Consider the following 24080-nt stretch of genomic DNA (forward strand, 5'->3'; position numbering starts at 1 on the left):
ATCACACACAACCTGCCAATCGACCAAGTGCACCGACTTGTAATATTATTAATAAATGCCCAAAGAGTATGCTTTAAGGAGATGTGCAGTAATTGCATAGTGATTGTGAAATAATTTAGTATGCAGGCTGGAACGTTTCTGGATGGTTGATCTTTGCCAATACACTTTATTAAACATAGTCCAGCAGCGACTACTCTAGTGTAATCCTGGTGTGAAAAGTATTTAAGCACAATAATTGAGAATGGAATTATCAGACATATAGACAGCTGCAATGCATGTAATTTGTGCTTAATAGTATTACAAGTGTTCATGTGTTCTCAAAATGATAATAGTATTTCTTTGATGTATTTTGTTGATGTTTAATGTGCAATTAATTTTGGTTCTAAAACACAAAGGTCCCCATAGATGCTGTGTATGATATTACTAGGAACCAGACTTTGCCCGCTTGTTGGATTTAGTGTCACACTCCACAGGAGGCAAATTACTTGGTTCACTGATCCGGATCATACATGTTAAGTGGCTTACATGAGACTTAAAGCAATGTAGCACTTGAGGCTGACCCAGTCACATTATAGAAACCAATTAGGCACAGGTCATAATATTGGGGACCAAAATAAAAAAAATGTTTTTGAATTATCCTAGTTATATGCATAAACGCGAGTATATTTTTTGACTGAATTGCAGCTTTATAGCATTTTCAGAACATCATATCAGTCACTCTTTTCAGTTGTGGTAATCTGTTTGTCTGAGATAGGCATATCTGCTCATACATATCAGCTGCACAACAAAGCTTTTTGCGTTGATGCTACCTCTAACACTGCAGCTTTGTCGCTTTTCCAATATTTTCTTTCTTGAAGAAGAACAGCAGCTGCTGCGACAAGATTGATGTAAGAACTTTGCGCAGTTTCAGCCGTTAAAGCACAACGCGACTTGACGGCACGTTTAACAAAATAGGAGAGAAAAACCTTTTACCAACAATGGAGAGCCTGGCTGAGCTGCAGAACCCACTTCTTCCGGTCAACGGGTTCGACTTCTACAAGAAAAACGGCTTCGCGTACAACGAGCGGCCCCGACATACGAACGGACTCATCTCAATCTACCTGAACTCTTGCGGCACCGACGACAACGACAACTCCACCTGCGTGTACCAGCAGCTGCTGGACCCCGGTGCACTCCTGACGCAGCAGCAGCAGCAGCTGCAGCAGCACGGCAGCAGCGGCGGTGAGAAGCGGCGACGACACCTCAGCTCGGAGTCATCGCACGTGGCCCGCCTGCCGCCCAGCGGCGCTGCCCCCGCCGCCGTCGTCGACGCAAACGAGGACGGCGGCTGCTCGCAGCACGGGGAGCCCCCGACGGAGAGCCTGCACTGCGAGACCACCTTCACCGAGGCGGCGGCGGCGGCGGTGGCGGTGGCCGGCGGCAGGGACAGCCTGAGCGGGAGCGCGAGTGACAGCGACAGCAGCTGCGGCGGCGGTGGCGGCAGCGGCAGCAGGATGGACTCCCCCACGAGGGCAGCCACCGGCTCGGCCGGAGAGCCGCGGCACATCCATACCGTGTCCTACGAGGTGGACGAGGAGGGCGACTACCAAGATCTGCAGGTGTGTGGCTGGGGTCGTGATTGCACATGGGCAAGAGGGGATGGAATTTTAGTTTGGCTTTTTTGTTTCGAACAATTGTACCCAAATTATTTAGTGACACCCTGTTGGCAGTGGGGAATAAGCACAAATAACAAACCAAAAATATGGCAACACATTCATGAGTAAAACTGCTTAAGAGTAAAAAAAATATAGGCGACATACCCACGGCTTTGTTCGTGTGTGAGCGGAAGGGCATGGTAGGCTCTTCAAGTGTCATTAGATGTCGCGCGTAAAAACACAAATTAGCATGACACTGCGGAGGATGTTACACGCACTAAAATACTTTTTTTTGCATGTAACAAGCATTGCATTTTGATGCTGCACTCATGAGGACATGGGATATTACATTACAGAACAATATATTTATTTCATATTGCTACGAGAAGCGTGTTAATATCTGATTTACACCGCAACCGGTACCAACCCCAACGCTCATAGATTCTACAAATGAAAATGCCAATTAATGAAAAGCGAAGATTTTTTTTACCATGAGCATCTTGATATTGCTTCAAACCAGAGGTGAAACGTCTTTTTGTCTCCTACATGGATGTAGCTCCAAGAGAACAAATTGGTGACACACATTAACATGACAATGATGAAATTATACATTTATTATGTCCTTTTTTTGTAACTTCTGCAGCTATTTCTGTGCTAATATGAATGGCAACCGTTATAATATTTCACTGAGGAAGGATCAAAGCAACAATTCACTAATGGCCATCACACCATCCCTTTTATTAAGCTTGCTCATTGGACTATGTAACATGCTTAGAAAATGTGATGAAATAGATTTTAAAACGCGTGAAGCACAATTTGTACTATTTCACAAAACACGATCTTTCATTCTCTGTAATGTTTCAAAATCAATCGTGCACTATACATTTTCGAGTGGCTACATGTGATTAATCCCAGCATACATCCAAGGGATACTAATTGGGAGTATAATTGGATAACAATATTATTTAGCGGGACTTAGCTCGGTATATTGCTGCTGAAAGAAAGTCACACCTTTTTACTCCTGAAATCTATTTAAAGCAAAATATCCCTGTGCACTTGGTCCCAATACCCATATTTCCCCCTGTGGTTTGCTAAACAGAGTGACCTTGAGGCTCAGCATATCTGGCATTTTGCACACAAAGATGGACAAGGAATTAAGCCGTGAATGTCTGCACAAAGTGGTCACTAAATAGAAGTGTGGATGCACCCCGACGTCTTTGATCACTGGCCAGCGTGGAAGAGTAGACCAAATACCCTCCACAGGGCCTCTCTTGAGCTACCTCTAGTGGAGGGCGTTTTGCCAGCAGGCAATTGCAGGGCCGCGCCTTCATCTTTATCTTGTTTATCCCAGGTGCACTCAGCCCCTAGCCCTTTATGTCCCTTGTGTCTTACTGAACAGAGTGACCTTGAGGCTCGGGTTATGGCATTTTTAAGACATTGTTGACAATAATGAAATGATGACTAAATCCCCAAAAATTGGGTAAAATTTTTAATTGCATGCGCTGCTGTATAAGCCCACTTTCAATGCTGCTAATGCAGGAAATTTACTATGGAATGCAAAATTTTTGTAAGGGGTGTGAAATATCTGAAGATGTAATGCAGCATCGTGAATGGTGTCCAACTCATTTGCTATTCACATTGTCACAAGATAAATAAGCATTTAGTCATATATCATTTTTATTACCACTTTAAAAAATATCATTTTGTGCAGAGCTTTAAAGAGTCACTTTCAATTGTACAGCGTCTCAAACCCATGGGTTTTACACAGCGCTTAATTTGTCGCTGAATATTTCCATATCGTTGGTGGACTGCAGGAGGCATGCAATTAGTAGCCACAGCTATAGCGAGAGGGATACTGGATGTGGTGTGCTGGGTGTAAAAAAAAATATATTTTTAATGACCAAATCAGACAGACCAGGCTGAACTGAAGTCTTGATTCCATATCTTCCACTGCAAACAAAGGCAATTCTAATTTTAGTTTCAAAGTACATTGTAATTTGTGCATTTAAATATCATGGAACATATGTTAATGAGCTTTACGATAATACATCTGGGAGGTAATGACAGGCTAAAACGTGTAATTATTGCTATGCAATCGGCAAGAAAAGTAAAAAAAATTCCCATGGCAGCCGATGCATCAATCACCTTTTAAAATGTTGCCCGTGCTAAAAACCCAATCCAGCCAAGTGCACAGTCTGCCATATCATGCAGTTACTTAATGCTATTTTAAAATTCTACCCGAGCGATTAGCTGCGAGGTTAAAATATAAAAGAAACCACGGTCTGCTACGCACGTTTTCCTGGTTGTGCTGCATGGCTCTCCGACGCGTATTCATGTTGTGCCGCATGTCTTGTCCGGCACGGCAGTGCATATCTCCCCTTTGCAATGCACAAAGTGGAGTTTACTCCACCTGTTTATACTCCTGGATCAAATAGCATCGTGCAGCGAAAACGTCTCATTCGTAAGGTGACTGGCCTCGCCGTTTGCTCCGTTTTCTCTGCCCAGAGCGATTACTCAAGCGATACGGAGAGCGAGGACACCTTTTTGTCGTTACCACCTCGAGACCACCTGGGCCTCAGCGTGTTCTCCATGCTCTGCTGCTTCTGGCCTCTTGGAATTGCTGCCTTCTGCCTCTCGCAGCAGGTGAGTCTCAGCAGTGCCGCCTGACCAACGAATGCCCTTTCATGTGTTTTCACTCTCACTGCTTTTCCCCATTGTTGTGCAGCTATTTGTTTTGCGAAGGTGAAGGGTGCGTAAACATTTTTTTTCTCCCATTTGAAGGATTTCTTGTTGAACATCTTTCGTAGCCAACTGTGGTTATCGGAGGTGCGGGGGAAGGACAACAAACTAAACACAAAAATCAGTTCTAAATAAGTGAGTTTTCAATCTAGATGTAAAAGTGCCTAGGTCCAGTGGCTTCCTAAAATAGGAAGGAATAACGTTCCAGACGGCCGCAGATGCGCATCTGAAGTGCGCGATGCGGTGACCGACCATCTTTGTTCGGATCATTAACATGTTAGGATCATTGACGTGTCCACGTTCCTGGCCGTAGCAGTCCACACATGAAGCACATTCGCATCTGAGAAAAGACTCAATTATTCATGTGTCAACCTGGAATCTCGCCTAAAAATGTGCCACGTGTCGAGACGTCGGTACAATTTGTGATGTCATGTGCGGTATCAAATCCAGGCCTTCGCTGCGTGCTTGTGGATACTTCATAAATGTGTGACAGGAACCTTCCTAACAGTAAACTATTCAGTATCGGTGATTAAAGTCGACATCATGAGAGCTAAATAAAAACGATGTTTCCTTTAAAAAAGACGGGAAACTCGTTCTGGAAATCATGTACGTAACGCGCCATTACGCAAACAACGTGAAACATAACAAACCAATTCTGTAAAATATATTTATATATTTATATTATTTCTGGATAGAAGCACACCTTTTAAAAGCACAACACTGATTTAAACTATGGCTACAGGGTTTGGTGGTACATGTTGTTTATGTCGTTTATTGTGAAATTTCGGTCACAGTTCCTATGATCACTGTTACATTGCTTATGGCTTTATTTTGGTGATTTCGAAAAGTTTTTTGGTTTGGCCATGTTTTGTTTGTTGTAGTACGGAGTTAGAATGATGGCTTTAATCTAAGTTGTCTTGTGGTTGTTTTTGTTGTTGTTTGATTTGCATCCCACTGGGATTTTTGCACAGCGTTTGTGTACGGTGTTTTTTTCTGGAAGACTTTGCAGTTTTTTCCTGGATTTTTATGTTTGCGCATAGTCACTTTAAGATGTTTTGTTGTTCATGTTTTTGTTTTTTATGTGTTGCGGTTGCTCCCGATTCAAGAGCCGAATGGCTCACATGGCTATACCAAATAAATGAAACTGAACTGAAACTGAAGCAACACATTCTTATATAACACTTGTAGGGAGAAGGAAAATGGAAACTGCTGGTACAAGCACACTAATGGTTGTGGCTTTTTCTGCATCCAGCTTCTCACGAAGAGCATTTAACACCTCACGTCAAGCACATTCGGTGGCAAAAATAACATGTAGGTCAAACACATTTTTTTTTTGCTATCACGTTTTTAAATTGCACGAAAAATGTTGTTCGCATAAACAAAAACATACAATTATGTAGCAGGGAATAGGTCAGAGAAAATAAAACAGAAAAAAAGACGAGAAAACGAAACAGTAGGAAAGGAATTAAGAATATGACTGCAATCAACCTCAGACGAATATTTCTTTAACGTTGAAAACGTGAATCTTTAAAAAGCGTGTCCCAGGAGCTCCAGAGACGCCTTCCATTTCATCGCTGATCTCCATTTAAGGATCAAGATGTCACCATATGGCCAAAAGGTGTTGATGTGACCACACTTTATCAACACTCTCTACCCTCTGCCAGATCCCGCAACTGCCGCACAGTAGACGCACAACCTCCAACATCTGCCCAAACGGTATCTCACTATCTGACCTTTGGTCTTCTCATTGGCCCCTGGACTCATGGAGACCCCTTCAATGGCTGTCTCTGCAATCGGCCCTCCCCCTTTCTGCACACATTTCTTACCCCGTGCAACAGTTTTCTTCATAATCATATCTACAACAATTACCGACAATGTTCTCTGCTGGACTTTTGAATTGCTAAGCCTGCCTTGCCACAAATAAATTCCCCACATCCATCTGAGGCACCTGTATTCAAATGCCAACAACTCATTTTCGAGTTGCTTAGGATCCAGATGTCCAACTGATGCATTATTACAAAAAGCACTTCCACCTAAAATATATTTGTCCTTTCATTCAGACGTATCTCTCGTCTCTCTTCTCTTCCAAAGCGGTTTCCATTGCCCATCAAAAAACCAGGCCTGCTCAAGCAATGGGGATTTCCATTCCCTGACTGTTACGTGCATTTAGTAGGATCGTAGTGGGGTTAAAAATGACCGTGCGTATAATTGTATTATTGAGTGTGGTTTCACAGCAAGCCTAGTGTAGTTGACAGCTTCGAAATTAAGGGCTCGGATGCAGTGCTCCAGATGAGGTTTTGTAGTCTCTTGAGTAATTCACCCGCCAGTGTTGACACCATGAGTAGAATGTATGCACAGGGGGTCAAATGCAACATATAACCTTGTAGTCACGAGCAATTTTGATAAATACTGTATTTAACTGCTAACGTATGCATGGATTACATACAGCCTCACATTTTAACTGCAATGTTACCTTAAACTATTGTACGTTACTTTGATTTTACATACTCAGGCAAGTTTTCCAATGGATACATTTAAAAAACCGTAATTATTATTATTTTATTCCCAACGTAACGGAAACTGCTTTAGCGGTACACACTTCTGTATGTACATCCCGTTAATGGGCCCCGATGATCACGTGACCTCTCCTTCACCATGCATGCAGTAAAATTTCCATGAACATTACAAATGCATGTAATGGGCATTCCACAAATAATTCATATTTTTAACTCATAAAACACCCAGGTATGCGGATTATCTGGATCATTAGTCGGACCACAGGCATGGAGTTGTGTGGTGGACAAATGACATTTATTCGGCTAATTTTAAATTATCCACTTAAGAGGGGCTTTCTAGACCTCACTCGGGTGGAGACCTTTCCACCAGCAGTGACACAAGTAAGGATTGACCAAAAACCGATTCTGCGTCTTTTCTACTGGCTTTAGTGTCACACTCCACACGAGGTCAATTACTAGATTCACTGATATTCGGGCTCACATATTTTTAAATCATTGACTGATTTATATGCATTTACCGTGAGATTTAAAGATATTGAGAACTTCACGCAAGATCCTACGCTATGAGTAAAATCTATGAATCTCCAAGCCATAATTATTTAGGGTACAAATTTTAAGATTGAGATTTTATTTTTCTAGTTATTACTATAAATAAACACATTATTTACAGCCCTTTGTCATCCACTGCTGATTGGAAATTGTTTAACCATACTTCATCACTCTGGTCGGTGAAGATTGGTGCCGGGTGCGGGAGCAGCACTGATCCAGATGTCGCTCCCCACTGATGTTAGCCATGGCTGAGAATTTAACTCCAATTGCTCGGTTCATAGTGCGGTGTGTTTAGCCGCTGCGTCATAAATGTCCTCTCTTAGGCATAGATTCGATTCACTCGACTATATTTGATGCCCAATTTCAGCTCTCCAGCTCCTCCAGAACATTGTTATCATTTACATCAGTCACCTAATCAAGACTATCCATATGTATAAGTTACCATCAGCGAAACATAAAACGGCAGCGATGTGCTCGGATGCATATACCTGCTTGCCAGGCTCATGCACAGAGCGTACATTTGGGAAAATCTCACCGACAGAATCCACTGAACCTCCAGTGGCCGGAGGATTTCCCCCATTATTTATTTATTTGTCAAGTCAATGGAGATATGAATTCAATATTGCTACAAATATAAATATACACTTTTAAACGGGGAGATAAACAGATTATTTTATTATTATAGTGCCCTCTATTCTCAGCTAATCCATGCTTTTGAACATGACAAACAGCAGTGGATAAAAATAAAGACACCTTCTCCCACCAGTGGCTACCATTTATATCAAGAATCCTTCAAAACAGCAGCAAGTCTCGCCTAATCTTATACATATCCACGATGCTAGAGAATCAAAACACAAAGTGAGCCGTGTGAAACGCACCGATGTTTTGTGAGCTTTGTCCCGTGTCTGCGCGGTTGTTGTCGGAAGCCAGCTGCGAGGGTCACACTCGATAGGTGCTGCGGACGTGCATCGAGAAGCAAGGGTCGTGTTACTTACGCTGTTCATTAGTCTCCACGCCAAATTGGCCTCTCATACCTTCCAATGTCTCCTTTGTACGTGTGCTACTAGCTCTAAGTAGTCCCTCTCATTATTACTGGATGCAGAAGCTCACTGGCAATATGTGGTGCTTTGTCAAAGATCATTTCAGGACACGGTAGAATATTTCGGTCCTAAAGAATATTGATCAGCGATGATCATTGCAGTGTGGGGGACATTTAAAAACATGAAAAGTATTTTTAAGAGGATGCGATTTTAAAACACCACAACCACGTGATCATTCGTTCAGATACATTATTTGAAAAGATAGTGTTACGACAATGACTGACTGATGGTTTCATTTCCGGTCTTAAATAGTGCAGGACGACGTCATCATTGAACCTCATCAGGTTTCGAGATCAGAGGCGGAGGTGGGGGGTATTGTAATTATACAATAGATTAGTAATCAGTTCATCAGTATGTGATTCCTCTATAAGGAAATGTAATATGTATTGTGTATTACTTAATAATACGCTTCCAGGTTGCTCTATGTCGGTAGCTATCAGAGCGGTTAAAATTATTGGTATTTCTCGCAATTTCGATGGATTCTCTAAGTCTTGGCCAGTCATAATTAGTTTTGTTATCAAAATCAATTGGGTGTCCTTGTTGGCAAGCATGTTTTCCGCCACTGCCGACAGTTGTGTTTGAGAGAATTTAATGTTCCTTTGGTGTTCTTTTAGTGTTACGCTAATGTTACGTCCCGTCTGTCCAATGAAGCATTTACCACATAAGCAACTAATCCGATATACACCTTCTGTTTTTAACTTATGTAATTAATCTTTAGTACAAGGCACTAGTTTTTGAATTTTGTATACTGTACCAAATCTTAGTTTACTGTTTTGCTTTTGCAAAGCACGGGCTAATGTGTCAGTTACTCCTGAGATATATGGTATTTTAATTATTTTTATAACGTGATCACTTTCAGCAGTTTTGTTGTTCGGTCTTGGTTTGGCATTCAATGCTCTGTTAATTTGAGTATAATTGTAGCCATTCAGGCGTAGTGCTTCTTTAACATGTTTAATCTCTCCCCTTAGACTTTCACCATCTGACACTGTTTTGCTCGATGTATGAGCGTCTCGATGACAGAGGATTTCTGTGCTGAATGATGATGCGAATCTGCATTCAGATAGGAATCAGTGTGTGTTCCCTTTCGGTAGAAGCTGTGTGTTATTTTACCATTTAGGCCGCGTCCAAGCAAAATGTCTAGGAAGGGGAGTGTGTTGTTCACCTCCATTTCCATGGTGAACTGGGTGGCCGGGTTTTGTGCATTGAGATGATTTAAAAAATAATTAAGTGTATATTTACCATGTGGCCAGACAACCAAAGTGTCATCGACATATCTAAACCAAAAATATGGTTTTAATGTACTTGAGGCAAGTGCTTTTGTTTAAAAGTTTTCCATGTACAGAGTTCCTATAGAAGGAGATGAAGGAGAACCATTGCTGCTCCTTCCTTTCGTTTAAAGAAATCACCTCGCCATGAGAAACAAGTGTGATTTAGACAATGGTCAGCAAGTTTTGGAATATCTTCTGGTAAACCTGTCTTCTTGAATGCCAAACCTAGACCTAACAACAAAACTGCTGAAAGTGATTAGATTACACTATGTAACACAAATGTTTGTTCCTGGCTAGTAAGTGTTATTTCCTAATTGCTTATGCCTAAAAAGTATAGAAAATGGCTATTATTCTCCACAAACTTTGCTTTTGTGACCGGGACAGTGATATTTTGAAATGTACCTATTTTCAATGGGAAAACGGTCAAATTTGTGTATTTTTGTTCACATAAAGTCAGAAAAAAAACATATGAATAAAATATAACATTTTTTTTGTACTAAAGTAATACAAAAATGACTACAAAAGATTTAGAAGTGAGTAGTTTTTCGAGATTTTCGATTATACTGTAAATCACTTTACCGAATCAGCCCTCTGGTAGTGGCGTTCAAAGTCCAGTATATCCTGGTGGAAGTGCTCGCCTTGCACCTCCGAGTGCGCTCCCATGTTCTCCTTGAATTTATTAAGATGGACTTTGAGGGACATCCTACAGCTCATTGTGCCATAGTTCTTCACCAGAGTCTCAACCAGCTCCCCATACTTTTCGACCTTGTGATTGCCCAGGAAGCCACGAACCACTGCGACAAAGCTGTTCCAAGCCGCTTTTTCCTTACTAGTGAGCTTCTTGGGGAATTCATTGCACTCCAGGATGTTCTTTATCTGTGGTCCAATGAAGACACCGGCTTTGACCTTTGCCTCAGACAGCTTAGGGAAGAAGTCTTGAAGGTACTTGAAGGCTGCCGACTCCTTATCTACAGCTCTGACAAATTGTTTCATAAAGCCCAATTTGATGTGCAGTGGTGGGATCAGCACCTTTCGGGGGTCCACCAGTGGCTCCCACTTAACGTTGTTCCTCCCCACAGAGAACTCGGTCCGTTGTGGCCAGTCCCGCCTGTGGTAGTGTGCGTTGGTGCCGGGTAAGGTCCTGGCAAGGATTATTCAACATCGCCTTGCTAGGCATGCTGAGGAGAGGCTTGCGGAGCCCCAATGTGGTTTCAGGAAAGGGCGGTCCTGCACAGATGCCATATTTTCTGTCCGTCTGCTACAGCAGAGGTGTAGGGAATTCCAAAAAGACCTACATCTCTGCTTTATTGACCTGGTCAAGGCCTATGATACCATCAGTAGGACTGGGCTCTGGGTTGTTCTTCGTGCTTTCGGAGTCCCTGACCCTCTGCTCACGATCATTAAGGACCTTCATGATGGTGAGCGGGCCCGGGTAAAACTACGTGGCCGGGAGTCGGAGCCTTTCCCTGTACACCTTGGGGTGCGACAGGGATGTCCTCTGGCTCCCACATTATTTAACATCTATTTCGACTGCGTAGTTCGTGAAGCCTTCAATAGCTGTACCGGGGGAATTACCATTTGGTACAGATATAATGGGAGGCTGATCGACGCCCGGGTGCGATCAAGGGATGGCTCCCTATTGGTCAACCACGTTATGTATGCCGATGATTTGGTAATAGCTGCTCATTCAGAAGAGGAGTTGGAGACGCTGCTGCTGAGGCTGGAGTGTGCCACTAAGAGGTGGGGCCTTACCATCAGCCCCACCAAAACTAAGCACCTGCCTGGGTATTTTGTACCATCGGGCACTCCGCCCCCACAACTCCCAATCGGTGATGGGGCAGTTGTGGAGAGAGTAGAGAGTTTCCCATACCTGGGCAGTGTGCTCATGACCAGCTCCAGTTTATCAGCAGAGGTCTCACTCCGAATCAGTCGAGCGGCAATATCTTTTCATCGGTTGCGTAACGCTGTGTGGAAGCTACCTGGTCTGTCGCTCCGCACGAAGCTTCAGGTCTTCTCGGCCACGGTCATTCCCTCCCTTCTCTACGCTTGCGAAACGTGGACCCCCCTAGTGGAGCATCTTCGCCGGTTGGAAACATTTAGGCTGGCCTGCCTACGATCCATCCTGGGTTTGACCAGGCTGGATTGTGTGAGGAGCTCACAAGTCCTTGAAAGATCTGGGCAAAGTCCCATCAGTGAGCTCCTCCGGCAGGCAAGGCTGCGTTGGCTGGGTCATGTAGCCCGCATGCCCAGCCACCGCATGCCTAAACAGCTTTTGTTCGGCCGGATCGAGGGGGCTAAACGGGCGCGGCACGGGCTAGAGAAGAGATGGAGTGATGTGGTACAGGAGGACGTGGAGCTGAGTGGACTTGCCGATGACTGGTACCAGCGGTGTCAAGATCGGCCTCAGTGGAGGAGGCTCGTGAAGGACGCTACTGGGCAGTTGGAGGCAGTCGCCCTCCAACAACAACGGAGGGCGGAGGAGCGACGCTCACAACAACGAGCGGAGCGCCGGGTGGCTAAAGCACAGCAAGTTGGCACAGTAGGGGGCACAGGTGGTGCATCAGCCAGTCATCTCGGTCATCTCGGTCAGTCGACCCGTGGCACCTGGGTCTGCCCCGTGACCTCCTGCCAGCGGGCGTTCGACACTTCACGTGGCCTCAAGGTGCACATGGCCTGGCACAAGCGTCGTGGTGACGTCACCGCCACTTAGTGGCGAATGGCGGTTGTTGTTGTTGTTGTTGTTGGTGTCCCTGCTGTCCCAACGGCAAAGGTAGCAGGGACACTTGGTAAACCACCTTGGAGACCCATCAGGAATGCCACCATTTTGAAGTCTCCGATGACCTCCCAGCCATACTCATCATACTTCAAGGCGTCCAGCAAGGTCTCGATGCTGTTGTAATCGTCTTTAAGGTGCACCGAGGGAGCCAGGGGAAGAGACGGGTACTTGTTGACATTATGGAGCAGCACGACTTTGAGGCTCCTGGATGAGCTGTCAATGAAGAGGCGCCAGTCATTCTGGTTACAGACGATTTAGACTGCCTCGAACAGACTGGTCACATTGTGGCAGAAGCAGAGCCCATCTTGACGGGTGAAGAAGCTGCAAAAAGGTTGGTTACGATTCCTCTGATCTGCGACTTGCACACTTTCATCCAACAAGTTCCACTGCTTGAGCCTAGACATCAAAAGCTCAGCATTGGACTTGGTGAGACCAAGATCTCTGATCAAGTCGTTGAGGTCTTTTTGGCTGGGGTAGTATGGGTTTGTTTCCTCAGCTCTACCTCTGACATTGTCATCTGGATCTACAACGTCTTCCTTGCTCTCTGACTTGCTGCTCCCTTCTAAAGATGGGTGCTCTCTCTCTGGAGGAGTGGGTACGGGGAGCTCATGGTAGTGTGGCACTGGGACGATGGATGAAGGAAGGTCCGGATACGTGATAGCAGGTGCATTCTTGCCAGTCCGATGTTTGGAAGGGTCCACCATGCAGAAGTAGCAGTGTCTTGTACTAAAGATTAATTACATAAGTTCGGATGAATTGCTTATGTGGTAAATGCTATATTGTACAGACGGGACGTAACATTAGCGTAAGACTAAAAGAACACCAAAGGAACATTAAATGATCTTAAACACAACTGTCGGCAGTGGCAGATCATGCTTGCCAACAAGGACAATCAATTGATTTTGATAACGTTGAAGTGTTATGCAAAACTAATTATTACTGGCCAAGACTAATTAGAGAATGCATCGAAAATTGAGAGAAATACCAATAATTTTAACCGCTCTGATAGCGACAGACTTAGCGCTGCCTGGAAGCGTATTGTTAAGTAATACACAATACATATTACATTTCCTTATAGAGAAATCACATACTAATGAACTGATTATTAATCTATTATAATATTACAATACCCCCCCCCTCCTCCGCCTCTGATCTCTAAACCTGATGGGGTTCAATGATGACGTCATCTTGCACTATTTAAGACCGGAAGCAGGTGGATAGCTTCACTATTCTGGCAAATTGCGCGAAGCTGCTGGATGTCATTCCCAGCGAAACGTCGTGCTCAAATTCTAAATGTTGTGGATTCACTCTTCAAACACACCGGTGGGCTGAAGAAGTAACTAATTGGCGTTTTGTTAACGTGACACATTTTTTACTGATTGGCCGTGTCGGGTGATGGAGGGTTGCGACACATTTATACTTACACGATCTAACCCAAAAGCCTTTATTATGAAGACCAGGACATGTTTTATGCAACTTCTATCTGCTGTGCAAGACATGCTAGGACAATTAAAATTAAATTGCTAAAGTGCTAAAAAGCAACGTAGCTCATGCTCAGGAGAAACACTCCAGAGACCGTGCTAATGAAAAGCTCGAATTACTGTGGTGTGAAGAAGCCTTGGGAGTTAAATATGTGCCGGTGGGGAAATTTTTATAATTAAAGTCCAATTCATTACAACCAAATGTACCCAAATTATTAAACTGCCAAGATACACAGAACAACGATAACAACCAGATTTTGTATAAAAAATTATTTGGTGATGTTGCGTTGGCAGTGGTGCACAAGCACTATTAACAAATAATTCACACTCGTCAACCATACTACCTTAAAATAAAAAAATGCAATCAGCGACGTTTCTAGCAATGTCCATTCGTAGCACATTCTGCATACAATAGAATGTAAAGTAGTATGTAAAGTACAGTATGAGAGCAGTCAAATCCAGTATTGTACTGTACTACATACACCAACGTCTGTACTGCCTGATTTCGATAATCCACACTGACCAGCGTGGTGAAGTATAGTCAAATAACACCCAAGAACTGCACAGCATGGAAATCCAATCATCCAACAGTGAATTGGTGAAAGAAATAAACACAATGTTTGGAAATATCAAGAGAGCTTTTGGCAGTATTCTTTTTTCGATTTAAAGCTTTCGTGACTGCAGGGATTCAGCCGGGTATCGGGTAGGATACGGGTATCGGGTACCCGGTTGCGACCTCTGACCCCGACCTTGTGCAACTGAGCACAGTCGAGCTAGTGTCCTTGGCGCGACGCGGAGGCCGGTGGTTATGCTCATCCGACCCACGCTTTCTGAAGCCATTGCCTTTTGGGGAAATTCGACATTTATTCCCCCAAGGGTTACATGCAACTATAATGGGCTTCATAATCTTGCTCTGGCGAGGCTTTTTCTCCTGGACATGTTTTGCTCCTGACATTAGGCTCCTTTGTTGACCCGAGCGTGCTTGCATTCACAGATATACGTGGGGGGATATATCATGGTATAGTGGCTAGAAATAATCGGCCTATCTAACTGGTTCACACATTATAACCGTAATGAGCAAGATGATGATTGTGTTTTGGTTCTAGTTGCAAATCAAATTAGAGCTACTTGTAAATTATAGAGCAGAATATGATATATAGAGTACAGTATTTATATTAAATATTGTATTATTTCCATACAAATTATTTACAACCCTTTGTTGATGCACTGCGGATGAAGGCCTTCCTATGCCATGTCGGTCATGAAGGTTGACTGACCATACTTCACCATGCTGGTCAGTGTGGGTTGGTGGTGGGGGATCCCAAGATTGATTTAGATATCACTCACCACTGATGTTAGCAGTGGCTGGGAATCGAACTGAGGTTGCTTAGGTTTACAGCAGAGTGTGCTAACCACCGTGCCACCGCTCTACAACTTATATAAACACATTATACACAAACAGAAGCTATTGCCAAGTGATTTGAAACAATGTAAGTTTGATAACATGCTATAGGTAGTACATTTACTATAACGCCAAAGCCAGTCAGTGAACCCTGACTTGAATGAGGTCTTATATCTGATTGTAGTCAAGATGTTGGCCTTATCATTTACCCAACCGATACAAATTTCACACTTCGATTTATTTCAAACGAGTCAAAATATTTCGCGTTAACTTAAAAAAAACACACAAATTTAGAAATTACTGTACACTATTTGTTGACCACTCTTACTGGTGTGGAGCAGCAACTTGGTGGTTAGTGCGCTGCGCTCGTGAACACAGCGATCTGAGTTCAATTCCCAGCCGTTGCTAAAATTGGTGATATCTCAACTGGTTGCGCCCCCCCCACCCCCGCTTCAAAAACTCGTACTGACCAGCATGGTGAAGTATGGTCAACCAACCCCCATGACCGACACAGCATTGGAAGGCCTTCATCCAGCAGCGTATTGGCGAAAGGGCTGAAAATGTTAATGTTACGATGAAAAACAGAGACAGATGCTTTATTAAAATGGAGGATTAATTTCGTCTTTAAAATGTTATCTCTAACAAATAATATCTTACTCGTCTGTAAATGCTCTTATACGTCTGTATAACAATACATGCTTCAAATATTACTTGGGATTAAACAGTTTGTTGAATCAAAAGGAGCTTAACACTTTAATATAAAATTAAGAAAGGAAACAAGTTAACTGATATATTTCAAGTCTGCTAAGTGATAGTGCATATTTCCTGCTATGTCAAGGATTGGAACCGTGGCCACTAACAGAGCTCAAATAAGAGAGGTGGTGCATGATGGTAGTACACTTAGTCAGAGAGAGGCACACGTCTTTTAAAGAACATATTCCTTCTCCCTGTGCCCAATCTAATGTTTCAACCCTTCCCCTTCTTTGTACCCCTCCACTGGAATAAACTTTCCCTGTACATTAAACAGTCCCCCTCATTAACCTCTTTTCGTTCCTCTCTCAATGCTCACCTATTCTTCATTGCCCATTCTCTTCCCTCCCCTCACCACTCCACTCCTTGCCATCCCTCTCCTGCCCTTTTGTGTCGCCTGCATTGCCTCTGTTACGGTCACTCGTTCTTCGGCCCTTGCATGCCCTTGCCATTCTAAAGCGCTCTATTTTTGTTACCGCTTTTAAACGATGTAAAGCGTCTTGAACTAAGGCGCACTATACATATAAAATAAGATAAGATACATCACGTTGACTGTTTGGGAAAGGAAGTGGGTTTGTGTGGGACACATCGTCAATTGATTACGGTCGATGGCTGAGACTGACAAAAGACTGTTAGCTGAAGGCGGTAACAACTCCTATAGCGGATGGAGAAATGAGATCAGCTCATATGCAGAAGAGAGATAGGTTGTGGCATTGCAGGACCATGAGGAATGGCAGCAACTTTGGGAAGCCTTCATCCAGCAATGACTAGAGCAAGGCTGATGACGACGATGATAATGACGGGATTGTGAAACATTCTAAAAGACATGTAATTCAAGAGGTGTACTCCAAATAACCAACAGATCCACAATGCAGAGCCTGCCCGTGTGTTCGAGACTCTTGCGCAGCAGAAAATAAATTTTGGTGCCATTTACTGCTTCTTGTCAAAACAAATCACTCCTTGCTGTACAATTCACTGGCGCAAGCCAACCAACGATTCATTGTCACATGGCAGAGTGCTCTTTTGATTTTAACACAGTCCTGGTGCTTACGATCTCCCTGGCTGGGTGAATGACAAGCCATCTCAGTTATCTTCTCATATGACAAGCTGCTACCACATTTTGGCATGTGAGTGCGCTTATTTTTGTCTGCCTCCTCTTGCTCTTGTATGGCCTACGAAGAGCAACTATTATAGATTCCTTTGTAAGCGATTTAGCCATGCAATTGCTATGTCTGAGATTCGACAAATTACCTGTACATCGCCTTCAAAATTATATTTCGGGCTTTACGAAGCTATGTGGCCCATGGCTTGTTTGCATTGTTATTATTATAGCTCTGACGACATCTACATTCCCGATTACATTAAACGCACGAGAGGCAATCGAGACATGATGAAAATGCACACGTGCCACGTACAAATTCCTTCCTTGTTAACCCTCTCCTCGTGCCCTCTCCTGTTTGACAAGGCGAAGCCTGAGACATCGGGGGAAGGTCAACAAAGGACCGAACGTCGTGCCAGACCGTCCAATCATGCCAAACGACCATTGTTGACCCTTTATCCGCCGCTCTATCGACCCTCCTGTCTAACCCCCCCCCCCCCCGCTTCTCCCTTCCGCGAACAAAGTCGAGCAAGGCGGTGACGAAGGGCGACTACCTGCGAGCCAACTCCGCCTCGCGACGTGCCCTCTTCCTCGCCATCCTCTCCATCACGGTGGGAACGGGGCTCTACATCGGCACCGTCATCGCCCTCATCGCCTACCTCTCCAATAACGGCCACGGATAACCGCCCGCCACCTGGGCCGCCACGGCAGAGAGGCGGTGGCGGCATGGAGGGGGGGTGGAAGAGGTGGCTCACCTGTGGACTTGTGGAGGGGGAATTCGGAGGCATCGTCATCATCATGTGCTCCTCTGTCTTCAAACCCCCCTCCACCTCCTCTCCCCGCCACCGCGTGCTATTACCACCACGATTCCCCGACTGACTCGCTAAAAGATGCTCAGAAAAACTAAGCGCGTGCGAGATTGCCAGTGCTGCGGCTGCTGCCCCCCCCCTCCCTCCATCGGTATCCACTGCCACCCCCCCCCCCCCCACAGAATCCACCACATCCATAATCTTGCAGAGTCATCGGCTGCTGTCACATCGCAGATGCGGTGCAAAGCCACGTCGGCCACATCAGCCAACACTCTCCTTCAGCACCAGACTCTTGATTGGTTCACGGTAACTCGACTCCGTTAACACCATTCGTGTTGCGAGTCGTACTTTGGTAAAACAAGAAAAATATTTTTTTTTGTCACTGCACAAAGACGCATTTTGTTTAAGAGTATATTATAGTTAGGTAACAATGTTTTGTTAAGAAGGTCTGATATCGTAAATTAGGCTCGTTTTTTTTCTTTACCAAAATATCTGGTAACTAATGTTGTGCTATACATTCAGCTGCAGTAACTGTATTTGTGAATACAAAAGTACATATTATGCTCATGGCAATCATGCTTATGTCGTTGTCTTGCCTAATCATGGTACCGAAATCAACATCAACATTTGTTTGGTTTGCTCGTCTTTAGCACTCACACCACTGTGTACATGAGTGAAATGTGCCCTGTCACAGGCTGGAAATTGGTTTTGCTTAATTATTTCAGTAATTTTACTTTTGCCTAAAATGTTTACATTTAAATAACGTGAAGTGAAATATTTTACGTGAGCGTAGCCAATCTAAGTACACAATGTTGTATTTTAATAAATAAAATGTTAACCAACCACCTTTGCTGGAGGAGGCCATTTTTAAGGTATGGAAATGTAGGTTCTGGTGTGAAATGTATACATTTATTTATGGCTTAATTAATTCATGCAGAATGGTACTGCACAGATAATTAATGTTCAATTCTCATATACTTTCATAATTTTATATGTAACCAAGGTTTGTCATCATGAGGTTATCATGAACCTTTGTTTTGTGTTCAGTTGGGTTGACATAGGCTTGGGAAATTCTTCCATGTGTTGTCAAGTTGTGCCACCTGTTCGGATTTAAACGGCATCTCTGAGCTATGCAGCACAGCCGTGAAAACCCTACTTTAACTATCCTTCAGCCTCACTTATCTATGGAAAAAATACAGACATCCTAAAAGTCAATGTGTTGGTGCCATCCACTGTGCATGTTGATGGATTCACAGTGGCGAGATATTAATTGCCTCACCTGGTATACAGGAGGTCGTGGATTTGATCCCAACCCCAACGCCTGTATATTTGGAGTTTGCATATTCACCCCCGTGGTCGCGTTGATTTTTCACCGGGTCCTCCGGTTTTTCTCTCCACATTTAGAAACATGCACCTAAAGTATTTGGCTGGTTTAAATTTCTACATGATAAGCCACTTCGTTGAGCTATCATTTGTGGCCAGGTCGCTTCTGCAAAAGAGCTATATAGCTCAGTGGCTTTACATGGTAAAATAAAAAAGCATTATTTAGTTTTTACGTAGCTAATTGACCTAACAGAGTCCAACGTTTTTCGCTGTTTATAGGATTTTCTCAGCCTATGACCAAACCATATGGAATGCACCCGAAACTGTGAAATCTAATACGCCAAGCAGAATTTAGCCTGCATGGTGCCTGGATGGGTGATCACCAAGTGCAAAAGACAGGCGTAGCAGGCATTGTGGGCAGCAGAAGGCAATGCAGCAAACGCCATTGCTTTCTGCCCCCCCCCGCCCCTTTTTCCCACCTTCACCAACCCACACTACCCAGCCTGGTGAAGTATAGTCAAAATATCCCCCACGGCCTGCAGGCGCAAGGCGTGGGCTGTAAATGTAGGTGCACAGTGGAATTGCTGGCACGAACGCATGATCACATTGGTTGGAGAATAACGCCATGGACCGTGTACGTTTATGCGACATTCCTTCAACGCTCAATTGATTCTTAATCTCGCAGTAAATTCGTGTGCATGAGGATCAATTACTCGTAACTTATGTAATTTATACGCTGTTACGTATGGAATAATCGTGTGAACAAAACTGTATGAATTGGAGGAGGGGGGTGAATCATGATATCGTCTGGAGAGCCAATATGGCCAATGCCTAAACACATTTGATTTATGTGTGTGTGAACAGAGTTTTGTTTACTTTATATGTTATCACATTTACTCGTATCTGCAGTAAATCCCAACAACTGGAGGCCAAAGTTATAATTTGGTTTTCAGATACCGATGTATATACGGAAGGTGTGTTTAGTATGGATGAATAATTTCTACACTGATCTCTGATTAAACATCACTGCTCGCCCGCTTTACAAATGGCGAGGAGTGACACTGAATTATTTGTGCAATGCAGGATATATTGTTACCCTTGCTTTGTTTTCGTTAAAGCGATGTAAGATTCGTGTTTGTGTCTGCTATCGTTTTACGTGCCACATCAGCGCACATTTACACGACGGTCGTAGGCATCTTCTTGGTTCTTTCGGTAAAGTCACGTAGAAGGGAAATAATACAATAATAAAAATAAAACATAATAAAATAATTCTCACGACGTTTCGGCCACAACGCAAGCAGCCGTCCTCAGGTGAAGAACAGGTCTGTCGGAAAGACAGCATCTGAATGAAACACCACCAGCTCGTCTTTCCGACAGACCTGTTCTTCACCTGAGGACGGCTGCTTGCGTTGTGGCCGAAACGTCGTGAGAATTATGTTATTATGTTTTATTTTTATTACTTTATTATTTCCCTTCTACGTGACTTTACCGAAAGAACCAAGAAGATGAATCCCTGCAGTCACGAAAGCTGTAAATCGAAAGGTCGTATGCATGTTAAAAACTGGCGACTGTTGCACATCACGGTGAAACCACGTGATTACTCTGCGAATTGGTGAATTTCAAGGCGCGGCCCCCGCAATTTCTTGTGCAAACCACTGTTGAGAGAAGGACCCCACGAGAAGAAGGTCGAGGAGAGCCACGTCTAGAGGCTACCGTACTCTTTCATGCCGACCCCAAACCTCTTGGCAGAGGTGGGGGTACCCCACACGTTATCCGACCGCACGTGACCTTCCAATTGACGAACTGTGGTTCTACGCACTGATACAGCTGGGTGCAGCGCCGGGAGATGAAACCACGTCCAGTGTGCTAGCCCTTACACCGGTGGTTCTTAACCTTTACTTGCACCCATTTGGTTCGTTCTCAATCGTTTATATATTTTTTATAATGTTAATAAATACATAGTAGATGTAACAAAGTAGATGTACATACGTGCTCGTGCTTAATTTGTGTTTCTATGATTTACCTTCCAAGAAAATCTGCCACGTCTCGCACCCCCAGAAAGGTCAACCCCCAGGGTGTGCACGCACCCCAGGGTAAGAACTACTGCATTACTACACCATGATGGCAGACAGCGCCGCCAAAATGCTTCTTATATATATGTATAACTTAGTTTAATACCTGCTCAATTATTTAAGGGTGGTTAATTTATAAAGATTACCGTAATTATGTATAAATAGATGTTGCTATGTCGCATTGATATAACTTTAAAAATTACTGTATGTGTGTATATATGGTCATTTTTGTATTGTCATTAAAAAAAATCCGTTATGAACGCTGTCGATGAACATTATGTAATGACTGTAATGTTCATTAAGTAGCATTAAGTATTAAATAATGTTCATTCAGTTGTAAATTGATGTGAAAAATCTAATTAAATTAGGGACTATAAAGCGATGTGTATTATGTCACAAGACAGGTATTATCTTTGTGAAATAGTTTTCGCTTGATTAGGCATGCTTTAATGTGTTAAATATTTGCATAGCCATGAACACTATCATTACAACCAAATAACAAATCTGTACAGGTTAAACGAAAAATATCCATTTGATTGGCCTCCGGTGAAACAAGCATATATTTTGTATAAATGTAGATTTTGTCTTTCACTACCCTGAGGTAAGTTTGTTACCTCAAACAAACAAACAAACAGGGGTAGAAGAGAAAGGTGATATATTGTGTAGGAACATTTTTAAAGTATTTTTTTCTATGAAGTACGACACATTTAGATGTTTATTAAAGTTATTATGATTAGCACGTAATATATATGTTACCATTACTGTCCAGTAGATGTATTACAAATCTGCACAGCAAGGTAGGCATTTCCTGATATTTAAAAATATGAGAGGCCCACAATTCTCAGCTGTACAGAGTTGTTAGTCATTATATTTGCCATGGTTATCCGATGAGTTTTCGGGTTGTACAGAGAGTTGTTCCATATGACATGAAACCTCTTGCTCCATGTGCTGGCAGCTTCTCCAGGAATTGAATATCGAATAGAATGCGGTTTAAAATTCGTTTCAATTCGGTTCCTGAACAATTTCCCAGCATGTAAAGTGAAACGTTAGTCATCACACCAAAATGACACATGGTGCAAACTGAAAACACAACAGAGAGCTACATGGCCACACTTATGCCGTAGTGGAGTACTATATAGGTACATTCTGAAATTCAAATATCGTGTATGTATGTTGAACTTCTTTTGCACGGACATAGCCAACCGCGTAAATCAAAGGTGTGGGGAGAAGGACAATCCACTATACACTAGAAGCACTTTTAAAGAAATTCATTTTCTTTCATCGTAGAAATGTGTTCATCATGTCTGTAAATTATGCTCACTGGAGCCATGTATAATTTGACTTTTAAATTGATTAGCATAAACAAACTAGTAATAACTACAGCACTTTGTGTAGTGTGTTATACAAATGTCACACGTGTACGAGTACTGTATACAACATATACAAAAATGTCGCTCAAAAAGTTTTGTGAATAAAACTAATTTGCACAGGAAAAAAATCACAGTCGTGTGACTCTGTGTTTCAGCGAAGTGATGTTTCATTTTATTTATACTTGGTGAAATTTCAGGATAAAGCTCGGAGGGTAATGGAAGTCTCCACTCAGCAAAATAATTAAGTGTGGACAATTAATTTCCAAAGTGTGCCACCTACTGAAAAGTCAGAGTGCATGTGTAATGATTCACAGGAGTATATATTCCAGTCGGATGGAATTATTTATTTGAAATGTGCACAATTGTGGTTTGGTCTACCGAAAATGGATGACTTGTCAATAAAAATGGGCCTTAAAAAGAAGCCTTCCTTGTTTGTAGGTGACTGTAACTTGTGAGTATTTCATTCTCAAAAGACATTGGCCCACCACAAGTGAACACTACTTAAAATGTACTTTCCTTTAAAACGGTGATACAAAGCAAAACAGTCAATTAAATCATGCGGTTGGCATATTTATGGCATCTTGATAAGCACTCCAGCTGGCGGCCTTCAACAGCTGTTCTAGGTGCACTCTGCTATGCTTTAGCGCAGCGAGCATTTGTTATAAAACACAGGATATTGCGCTGTATATTGAATAGGGCTGTAACAATGCAATGATTCATTGATTAAAGTGTATTATGCTCACAGAACATACACTCAAGCGTGCGTATATGAATTGAGGATTTTCGAATTGTATGCCTCGCATGTAATGGGTTCACGTGACCCCTGCTGCCAACTAGAGGCCGCTAATTTCACCAAAATAGAAACAAGAATCAATATTTAAAATCTAATGTCAACGCGGCATTTTGACGTTTCATCATAATGCGAGCGGCGTCAATTTTTACTGGCCAAATATTAAACACGCTTCTGCATCTGTTTCATACGCTCGGAAATGGCACATTCTCCGGCCATCATTAATCTTGCAACGCATTATATTTTTACTCACCACATCCACAAACAACATGCTTTCTGACCATTTTAATGAGCGGCATGCATGGGTGTGATGCTTTTCACTTGTCAAAGGGGACACAGCAGCACAGTGGCATGCTTCAGCATGGCTCCACCTCTCTCCACCTCTGGCCGCACTGCTCTGCT

At 43.1% G+C, this 24080-nt stretch overlaps 1 protein-coding gene across 1 annotated transcript; it reads left to right on the forward strand.

Annotated features, from left to right (window-relative positions):
- Positions 1 to 925: 925 nt before the first annotated feature.
- LOC144720159 (synapse differentiation-inducing gene protein 1-like) lies at positions 926 to 18203 on the forward strand. The gene is made up of 3 exons (XM_078596668.1): positions 926 to 1598; positions 4140 to 4277; positions 17839 to 18203. The coding sequence occupies exons 1-3, from the start codon at positions 978 to 980 to the stop codon at positions 17995 to 17997; spliced, it is 918 nt and encodes a 305-aa protein (XP_078452794.1). The 5' UTR covers positions 926 to 977; the 3' UTR covers positions 17998 to 18203.
- Positions 18204 to 24080: the final 5877 nt, after the last annotated feature.

This window comes from Lampetra planeri, chromosome 7 (assembly GCF_965212315.1).
Source record: "Lampetra planeri chromosome 7, kcLamPlan1.2.h2, whole genome shotgun sequence".
Taxonomy (NCBI): domain Eukaryota; kingdom Metazoa; phylum Chordata; class Hyperoartia; order Petromyzontiformes; family Petromyzontidae; genus Lampetra; species Lampetra planeri.